Here is a 10572-nt window from a genome sequence, read left to right as displayed (position 1 = left end):
GAAACGTACAGCAGCAGGGCGACACAGACTCTTTACTGAGAGAAACGTACAGCAGCAGGGCGACACAGACTCTTTTACTGAGAGAAACGTACAGCAGCAGGGCGACACAGACTCTTTACTGAGAGAAACGTACAGCAGCAGGGCGACACAGACTCTTTACTGAGAGAAACGAAACGTACAGCAGCAGGGCGACACAGACTCTTTACTGAGAGAAACGTACAGCAGCAGGGCGACACAGACTCTTTACTGAGAGAAACGTACAGCAGCAGGGCGACACAGACTCTTTACTGAGAGAAACATACAGCAGCAGGGCGACACAGACTCTTTACTGAGAGAAAGCAGTACAGCAGCAGGGCGACACAGACTCTTTACTGAGAGAAACGTACAGCAGCAGGGCGACACAGACTCTTTACTGAGAGAAACATACAGCAGCAGGACGACACAGACTCTTTACTGAGAGAAACATACAGCAGCAGGACGACACAGACTCTTTACTGAGAGAAACATACAGCAGCAGGGCGACACAGACTCTTTACTGAGAGAAACGGAAGGAGAAGAAAAAGAAAAAAGGGAAAAATAAATAAAGTGCATTTAGCTCCAATACTGAAATACATCACGGCACAAGGTGGAAAGAAACACACAATGAGTTCTTTTCCCATCCCTCCAACCCTCCATCCCTCACATCTAGCACAAGGAAAACATCTTGGGCTGGCGAGACCTGGAGTGAGAGAGAGAGAGAGAGGACCCCATTCAGCTCTATTCCTAAAGACGGGAAAGAAAACATTTGGCAGGGGGAGACAATGTTCTTCACACCAAATATCCTGAATGTCTGCTGACTGGAGTCACCCCCGTCGGTTGACCTTTACTGGGATAGAGCCTCTCTCTCTCAGCTCCCTCCCTGGTCCAACACGGAAAACCTCCCCACAAAACCGCCGCCCACGGCTGGCTCCAGGGTTCCCCCCTGCTCCCTGTCCCTGTGTTGTGTGAAGAAAGCTCGTTGATCCAAGGGGGTCAGGAGGGGGACACGGAGGGCGACCACAAGAGAGGGCATTCTGAGACACTGTCCCAGACCCAACCCTCTGTCCATCTTCCACTCTTTCTGCACACCAGTCCTCATAACCCTCTCACTGAAAGCATAGCTTAACATTCCCCCTGGGCTTCTTTTAAGGAGTGGACAGACAGACAGAAGGACAGTGGGCTGTCAAGGAGACAGACAGACAAGCAAGCAGACAGGCCAGGTGAGTGCGAGACTACATTGGAGGCCACTCAGACATCATGACTAAGCACTGCCATACCCACTGAGAGCCACAGTGGACCACTTGTTCCTCCCAGTCACTCAGTCCTCTATGGAGAACGCTAGACCACTTCGGCAACTGCACCCCAGATAGCCAATGTCCTGACACAAAATGGCCGCCTATCCCTTTGAAAGCTGACTGGCCAGTACTGCTGAGCCAGGAAACTGGTGATGGTATTTTTGTTATTACTCTGGCTAGCGGATATCGCGGCGCTATCTCCAAAGCTGAAGCCCTGGCATGGTGCAGCAGTGGAGGTTTGCATGACAGCTGATAACCATGTCTCTCCAGCATGTGACCAGGCAAGATCAGCACGATGGATAGAGTACAGCGATACTGTCTCATACACACACACAAGATCAGCACGATGGATAGAGTACAGCGATACTGTCTCATACACACACACAAGATCAGCACGATGGATAGAGTACAGCGATACTGTCTCATACACACACACAAGACCAGCAAACACACACATTCAAGAGATATTTAAGAACAGGATGTGCTCCTATGCTCCCCCTATTCGTTCCCAGCCATCCTACACCCCACAGTACTTTGCCTGCTTCCAGGATAGATAAACACACAGGGACCAGAAGCAGTAACAAGCTGAAGTGTAAATAGACCAGGAACACATCTGAAGTCAGTGGTGTCTCTGAGGAGAAACAGAGGCAGGGGGTTTTCACACTAACAAGGGGTGTTAGTTACCGTAAAATACTGCTAGAACACTCCCCCCACCCAACACTCCTTCTCTCTCTCTCTGCCTGCTTACAGGAACACAGGCAGAGAGTTGTGACAGGGGCTTGCCGGAATGGGACGCGCAGGACAGTCAAGACACACAGATGGCAACTGGGCTTTACAACCTGTTTACCATACCATACACTGCTGTATTTCTGTCTCTCTCTGTCTGCTTCTATCTCTGTCGCCATATTTATCTCTCTGGCCTCTCTCTCTCTCTCTCCTCCCCCTCTCTCTCTGCCCTCATCTCTCTCTCTTTCTCCCCTCTCTCTCTTCTCCCCTCTCTCTCGCCTTCCCTCCCTCTCTCTCTCTCTCGCTTTCCTTCCCTCTCTCTCTGCCTTCATCTCTCTCTCTTTCTCCCCTCTCTCTCTCTCTTTCCCTCCCTCTCTCTCTCTCCTCTATCGCATCTCTCTCTCTCTCTTTCCTTCCCTCTCTCTCTCTCTCTCCCATCTCTCTCTTTCCCTCCCCCTCTCTCTCTCCCCTCTCTCTCTCCTCTGTCTCATTCACCTCTCCCTCTTTCTCTCTCTGCTGGTGCTCCTTGATCTACCCTCCAGCTGCTGCCCTAGCTGTAGCCCTCTACCCTTACTCCCTCCCTCCCTCCCACCCAAGTCCCGTCTCTCCCTGCCTGGCACAGACACCCTGGACCCTCACCAACCAAGAGATGGAGGGATCGAGGGAGGGAGGGAGGGAGAGGTGGCGTCGAGGGGGCTAAAAGGGAGTGTGGGAGTATACAATACATTTTGGGAGAAGGCCAAATGCCTGGTGAAGGGGGATGGAGACATAGACAGAGGGAGCATGTCCTAAACACTTCTTTTGTACTTAATCAACCTGCATGATTTACTGTACACTTACCCAAGTGAATGGGAGGAAAGTGTGTGTGTGTGTGTGTGTGTGCGCACGCGTGTGTGTGTGTGTGTGTGTGTGTGTGTGTGTGTGTGTGTGTGTGTGTGTGTGCGTGCGTGCGTGCTTAGGGTGATTGTGTGTGTGTGTGTGTGTGTGTGTGTGTGTGTGTGTGTGTGTGTGTGTGGATGATTGTGTGTGTGCGTGTGTGAAAACTGCGTTCCTCTCTCACCTTAACGGTGCGGTGGTGCCTGCGTGAGGGGTGGCAGCGCATGTTGCTGGTGTTGCAGCATCCCGTGCACCTCTTGACCTCCACGCACGGTGGCCATATCAGGAAGTTGGCAGCCGTGGGGTCCACCTGGCTGCGCGGGATCTCATAGATCACCGTCCGCGTCTTACACACCGCAGGCACCGCCTCCTCTGGAGAGAGAGAGAGAAAGAGAGACAGAGGTGGGGGGGAGAGAGAGAGAGAGTGGGGGGAGAGAGAGAGAGAGTGGGGGGAGAGAGAGAAAGAGACAGAGGTGGGGGGAGAGAGAGAGAGAGGGGGGAGAGAGAAAGAGAGACAGAGGTGGGGGGAGAGAGAGAGAGAGTGGGGGGGGAGAGAAAGAGAGACAGAGAGGTGGGGGAGAGAGAGAGAGAGTGGGGGAGAGAGAAAGAGAGACAGAGGTGGGGGGGAGAGAGAGAGAGTGGGGGGGAGAGAGAGAGAGAGAGGTGGGGGGAGAGAGAGAGAGTGGGGGGAGAGAGAGAGAGTGGGGGGAGAGAGAAAGAGAGACAGAGGTGGGGGGAGAGAGAGAGAGAGTGGGGGGGGGAGAAGAAGAGAGACAGAGGTGGGGGGAGAGAGAGAGAGTGGGGGGAGAGAGAGAGAGAGTGGGGGGAGAGAAAGAGAGAGACAGAGGTGGGGGGGAGAGAGAGAGAGAGAGTGGGGGGAGAGAGAGAGAGAGTGGGGGGGGGAGAGAGAAAGAGAGACAGAGGTGGGGGGAGAGAGACAGAGGTGGGGGGGAGAGAGACAGAGGTGGGGGGAGAGAGACAGAGGTGGGGGGAGAGACAGAGGTGGGGGGAGAGAGACAGAGGTGGGGGGAGAGAGACAGAGGTGGGGGGAGAGAGACAGAGGTGGGGGGAGAGAGACAGAGGTGGGGGGAGAGAGACAGAGGTGGGGGGAGAGAGACAGAGGTGGGGGGAGAGAGACAGAGGTGGGGGAGAGAGACAGAGGTGGGGGGGGAGAGAGAGAGAGAGTGGGGGGAGAGAGAGAGAGAGTGGGGGGAGAGAGAAAGAGAGACAGAGGTGGGGGAGAGAGAGAGAGAGTGGGGGGAGAGAAAGAAAGAGAGACAGAGGTGGGGGGAGAGAGAGAGAGTGGGGGAGAGAAAGAGAGACAGAGGTGGGGGAAGAGAGAGAGAGAGGGGGAAGAAAGAGAGATACTTAGATATACACTCAGATGCTTTTTAATGAAACTATGTAGTACAGTTAAGCAATAAGGCACGAGGGGATGCGGTATATGGCCAATATACCACGGCTAAGGACTGTTCTATATTGGAGATATACCACAAACCCACGAGGTGCCATATTGCTGTTATAAACTGGTTACAAACGTATTTAGAACAGTAAAAATAAATGTTTTGTCATACCCCTGGTATACTGTCTCATGTTTTGTGAGGACCCCAGGAAGAGTAGCTGCTGCTTTTGTAGCAGATAATGGGGATCCTAATAAAATACCTAAAATACCAAATATACCCTGGCTTTCGGCCAATCAGCATTCAGCGCTCCTTCTACCCACTTTATAATGGTTGTTAGAGGCTGTATCATTGAACTGGCTAGAAGCTAGAAGCAGAACATTGGTTTTCTGACCATCGGACGATACACTACTTTCAGAACGTATGCTATTCTTATCTTTTACCCCTACACACACATTCAGATCTCTGAGAACCCTTAAGTATGTCATCTACATCACTGATCACTGATTCAGGATCAGCTCCTAACCACATTCAAACCCTAACCAGCACTAAAGGCTGATCCAGGAAGATTCACAAAGGAAAAGATGACAAATCCACATAAAGAGACGTGACCTATGACCTGAGGATTTTGGGTAGTAACTGAGTGAGTGGAGACTCTAGAGAAAGACTGTTCCTTTGTTCTGCTCTAATGCAGCTAGATTAGGCCAAACAGCCTTATGTCTGCATGTAGGGCTTATGATAAAGGACATGAATAATACGTCTGTTTCTAAGGGTGCTGGCACCAGTGGAGGCTGCTGAGGGGAGGACGGCTCATAATAATGGCTGGAACGGAGCAAATGGACTGGCACCATGGAAACCATGTGTTTGATAACATTCCAGCCATTCCCACGATCCCGTCCTCCCCAAGTAAGGTGCCACCAACCTCCTGTGACTGGCATGTATATTCAAACAGCAGGCAAGGCATGACCAGCCCTTCATTTGAGACGTGATGCCCTGAGAAGCCTGCGGTGTGCTCCAGAAAGAATAGAGTACCGAGTACAATATGCCACCATTATACAACGAGGCTAGTGCGTGTGCACACAGTACAGTGAGTGACTGCTTGTTTGGATGCCAACAACATCTGCAGTACTACTCATCCTCTTGGTATGGTACATAATCTAACCAGGAAGAACCCATAGTTACAGGCTGTAACTAAGGCCCGGAGACTTCTTGTGTGAGGAGTACCTGAAGAGTGACTTAGTGGGCTAATGCAGTCATATGGAAGACCCGGGTTCGAACCCCGTCCGTCACACATCCCTACAAGCGACACACTAGGCTCCTCCCCAGACCTTTATCAGAGGATACCTCTACCCGCGTGGCACTCTCCCGGGTAATACAAGTCAAGGCCCGGCGAGTTGAGACATGAACACTGAATGCCTGGAATTTCCTCGCTTAAGGATACTTTTTTCTCCTCCCGACATGTGTGTCTTATCTACACGCCACAGTCAATCATAGGCTCCCTTAGACCGGTGACCCCTCCCTTTCCTCACCAGCGATAATCTCCCATGAATCCTAGGGTAAACGTTTGGTAGATAGACGTCTTGTCTTCATTATAAGTGCCTCAGTAAACACAACCTAACATCATATCCATTCATTGCCATGCCTTGGTTCAAACGTATCCATTCATTGTCATGCCTTGGTTCAAACATATCCATTCATTGCCATGCCTTGGTTCAAACATATCCATTCATTGCCATGCCTTGGTTCAAACATATCCATTCATTGTCATGCCTTGGTTCAAACATATCCATTCATTGTCATGCCTTGGTTCAAACATATCCATTCATTGTCATGCCTTGGTTCAAACATATCCATTCATTGTCATGCCTTGGTTCAAACATATCCATTCATTGTCATGCCTTGGTTCAAACGTAGCCTGTGTGTGTGAACCCTGTATTGTGTTGTAATGTGTTGTAATGTGATGATTGTGTGGCGTTGCAGACCTACCAACGCTCCTCTTGCGTCGGCTGTGTATCTGTGAGCTCTTCAGGTCTGAGTAGCCATGCTGTTGGGAGTAGTTCTTATGATGCTTCTGCATCGGCTTGGTCTCCTCGATGACCTCATTTTCTGCACCTCGTCAAAACAGAAGGCAGCCGTGTTAATGTAATGTCTCGACACACACAAACGCACACACATACACAGTCGCAGACACTCACGCCCACACACACAAACACACGGACACACACACAGTCGCAGAGACTCTCTCATCCACACGTACACACGTACACACGTACACACACACACACACACACACAGAGAAAGGAAGCTTACTCAACCAAGCAAGTTCACCCCAGTTTCACCACTCAAGCCTACATTAATGACACTTTACAAGCCCACTAGAGCTTAATTGGAGGTGAATTACATTGTGGTACAAGTGGCTAGTGTGGTCCTCACCTAAAGACTGCGTCATTTCCTCCATTGATGTTTTATGGAGCTTCTACACAACAAACATTCCTAGTCACCGGCTTAATGAGTTAAATGAACCGCCTTTATTGGCTTGGCAGACGGTTGATGATGTCATACCTCGACAATAATCACCATCATCATCGTTGTTCGGCTGCAAAACAGTCGACCACAAGCCTCCTCCAGTAGGGGTTACACTAAACATGATCTAGATAGTGTGTTTCAAACCATGCCATAGACCTTAATATACACACTGAAACGAAATGCTTCTAAATAGTGCCAAATAGGGTTCTTTGGCTTGTTCTTTGGCTTAAAAACCTGTATGGTTCTTCAAACGGTACTACAAAGAACATTTAAGATTGATGCAGGTTCTTTATAGAACCATAGCAGATCCCTTGTTGGTGCTATATAGAACCCTTTCCTAAGGTTCTATACAGAATCATTAATCAAAGGTTCTATATAGCACCAAAAAAGGGTTCCGCTATGGTTACAACCCATTTTGGAGCTATACAGAGCCCTTTTTAAGGTTCTTTATAGAACCTTTATGGAGAATGGTTCTATAAAGAATATTCATCAATCTTAAATGTTCTATGTAGTACTGTTTGAAGAACCATAAATGTTGTTATTTTGGTTAGCCATATTATATTGTTTGAATCCCATAGGTGTTATTATTGTGGTAATTGACAAGTTGGATCAGGTGTGCTAGGCCTGGAACTGCTGGGACTCGCTGAGGGGAAAAGTGATAACTGAGGTAGACAACAGCTCTCAGTTGACATAAGGCCATATGTGAGTCTTTCACAAGGCACAGTCACTGGACATAGTCAGATTTACAACGCAACGTCATAACAACACAGGTGATATCAACTGGAATGACACTCTCACTCACAGTTGTACAAAATGAGCTGTGAGCAAACCATGCCCCGAAATATTCTAATGAGCCACCACCCCTACATTTTAATTATCACTAACAGAGAAACCCTTTTCTGAACTGCAAAGAACCATCGAAGGGCTCAATGGGTCCATTGAGTCCTTATGGTTCCACATAGAACCATCACCCTTCCAAAAGAACCTTTGAGGAAGCCTCTTTTCTTAGTGTGTAATTACATGCTCAGTCTTATTCACCCATTACTAAACACAGTGGGAGGAGGGGGAGACTTTCACAGAAGGAATGCAGCGGCTACAGTTGAGTCACACACGTGGCCATCTTGTAATGTAAACCAAGGTGGTCGTTTCACAGGTGGTCATCAACCCCCATCAGCCAAGTAGTCAAGTAGTCTAATTAGTGGTTTTACATCACTATTTATAGGAAATGTTTGCTTAAATGTTGACTTTTGGCAGAAAGTGTACAATTACGTTGAGTGCAATTATGTTTAGTCATGGTGCCACAGTTCAGTGCAGGGCTGTTAGCTAACTGAATGCTAACAGTTTACTGTAGCTAGCTCACCTTATTACAGTCATGGTGCCACAGTTCAGTGCAGGGCTGTTAGCTAACTGAATGCTAACAGTTTACTGTAGCTAGCTCACCTTATTACAGTCATGGTGCCACAGTTCAGTGCAGGGCTGTTAGCTAACTGAATGCTAACAGTTTACTGTAGCTAGCTCACCTTATTACAGTCATGGTGCCACAGTTCAGTGCAGGGCTGTTAGCTAACTGAATGCTAACAGTTTACTGTAGCTAGCTCACCTTATTACAGTCATGGTGCCACAGTACAGTGCAGGGCTGTTAGCTAACTGAATGCTAACAGTTTACTGTAGCTAGCTCACCTTATTACAGTCATGGTCATCTGATAATCCCAGCTTGTTTTGGTCCCCACCCAGAGTATGCACTTTATTATAGGATCTGGTGCCAAAGTAACACACACTCATGGTACAGACCGCAAACACACACACACTCATGACTGATGTGCACGCACACACACACACACACACACACACACACACACACACACACACACACACACACACACACACACACACACACACACACACACACACACACAGCAGTAAAACGATAAAGGGCTGTTCAGTGGATCAGGGAACAGAGGCTGGACTGTCCACAAGCTTTCTGAGACACTGTTTACAGATCAGGTGGGTCCTCTCTCTGGTAGCCCACCTGTTCAAGGGACACAACCCCATACCTGTTCACATATACTGAACACACACACACACAACGGAAACCTAAACACACACACATCAGAACTCAACTCACTATGCTCATAACAACGTAAAGCCCAGAGTCAACCATTAGACAAGGCCTTCAGGTAAACACAAGGACTTCACTTACAGCTCCTTTGTGCTATAGATGAGATGTTTGAAAGGCTTTTCTTCTCCTGTACAAGGTCTATATAAACCTCTGTTTGCTTATTTATTTACATCTGTATGCTGCATTTCGAGGCCTTGTCAAGCCTAAACATTGCCCAGGCAGTGGGAAGAGAGAGAGAGCGGGCCTTTGCGTCTGCCAGCTAGTCAGTCATTTACATTCGAGTCATCTAGCTGACACTCCTTTCCAGAGCAACCACAGGAGCAAATAGGGTTAAATGTCTTGCTCAAGGGCACATTGACAGATTTTTTTCACCTAGTCGGCTCTGGGATTTGAACCAGCTATCTTTTGCTTATAACAGCTAGGGTACCTACCGTCCCAGTCAGACAGCTGTGACCCAGAAAAGATTTCCCTCCCTAGAGGAAGTGATTAATGTTTACCTGCTCTGCTTGGGAGCCCAGTCTCCCTGCCGTTTAGCCCAACACAAAACCTATAGGTATCACTGTGTCAAGTAGGCTCATATACACTAAGGCACACAAACACACACGCTAAAACATGCATGCACGCATACACGGACACACACATATGCACTCAGTCAGACACACAAACATGCACGCATGGACACGCAGGACTTGCAAGCGCACATTCAGACACGCACACTAACACACACACTGTGTGTCTGTCTGCCCTCCTGTCAGTGAAACAGGTTGTGACAGCTGCCTGATGTCTCCACCTAACAACCTTTTAATGCTTTGGGTCACTGACAGAACTCCCAGCCTGCTTCTCTTTCTGTCTCTCTCTCACTCGCCCCTTAACCTTTCTCCGTTTACCCTTCTCTCTTCCTCCATCCCTCTTTCTCTTGCTCTCCCTCTCTTTATCTCTCTCTACCTTTCCCCGTCTCTCTCAATCCCTCTCTCTCTCCCTTTTTATCCCTCTACCCACTACCTCTCTACCTCTCAACCCCCCTTAATTTCTCTCTATCTAGTCTTCCCCTTTCTCTCTCTAGGTGGGAAGGGAGGGAAGGAGAGGGGGAGGAAGGCAGGGAGGGAGTGAAGGAGAGGGGGAGGCAGGCAGGGAGGGAGGGAGTGAAGGAGAGGGGGAGGCAGGCAGGTTGGGAGGGAGGGAAGGAGAGGGGGGCAGGCAGGGAGGGAGGGAGTGAAGGAGAGGGGGGGGCAGGCAGGTTGGGAGGGAGGGAGGAAAGGAAGGATAGGGGGAGGCAGGCAAGGAGGGAGGGAAGGAAAGGGGAGGCAGGCAGGCAGGGAGGGAAGGAGAGGGGAGGCAGGCAGGGGGAGGGAGGGGGGGAGGGAGGCAGGCAGGCAGGCAGGCAGGCAGGCAGGCAGGCAGGCAGGCAGGCAGGCAGGCAGGGAGGGAGGGGGAGGGAGGGAGGGAGGGAGGGAGGGAGGGAGGGAGGGAGGGAGGGAGGGAGGGAGGGAGGGAGGGAGGGGGAGGGAGGGAGGGAGGGAGGGAGGGAGGGCGTCACGGCAATGGACACTGGGAGGAGACAGGCCATGTCAGAGCGGCTGGAGAGAGAAAAGGAGACGCCATATAAAGGAGT

At 49.8% G+C, this 10572-nt stretch overlaps 1 protein-coding gene across 4 annotated transcripts in view; it reads right to left on the bottom strand.

Annotated features, from left to right (window-relative positions):
* Nucleotides 1–10572, bottom strand: part of LOC112236162 (platelet-derived growth factor subunit A-like) — a 40528-nt gene that overhangs the window by 22223 nt on the left and 7733 nt on the right. For 2 of the 4 annotated variants that reach the window (XR_006082874.1, XM_042318310.1), the window contains exons 3-4: nt 6302–6427; nt 3100–3287 (exon numbers count right to left, since the gene is read on the bottom strand). Coding sequence is in view for 1 of the 4 variants with exons in the window: in XM_042318310.1 (XP_042174244.1) it covers nt 3100–3287; nt 6302–6427 (314 nt within the window). In the remaining 3 variants the exon portion in view is untranslated. The remainder of the gene's footprint in view (nt 1–3099; nt 3288–6301; nt 6428–10572) is intronic. The other 2 variants (XR_006082875.1, XR_006082876.1) reach the window with 2 other exon arrangements.

Source organism: Oncorhynchus tshawytscha, unplaced genomic scaffold (assembly GCF_018296145.1).
Source record: "Oncorhynchus tshawytscha isolate Ot180627B unplaced genomic scaffold, Otsh_v2.0 Un_scaffold_2590_pilon_pilon, whole genome shotgun sequence".
NCBI classification, from domain to species: Eukaryota; Metazoa; Chordata; class Actinopteri; order Salmoniformes; family Salmonidae; genus Oncorhynchus; species Oncorhynchus tshawytscha.
Note: the sequence above shows the minus strand (reverse complement) of the source record. Positions and strands in the feature narration are given on the sequence as shown.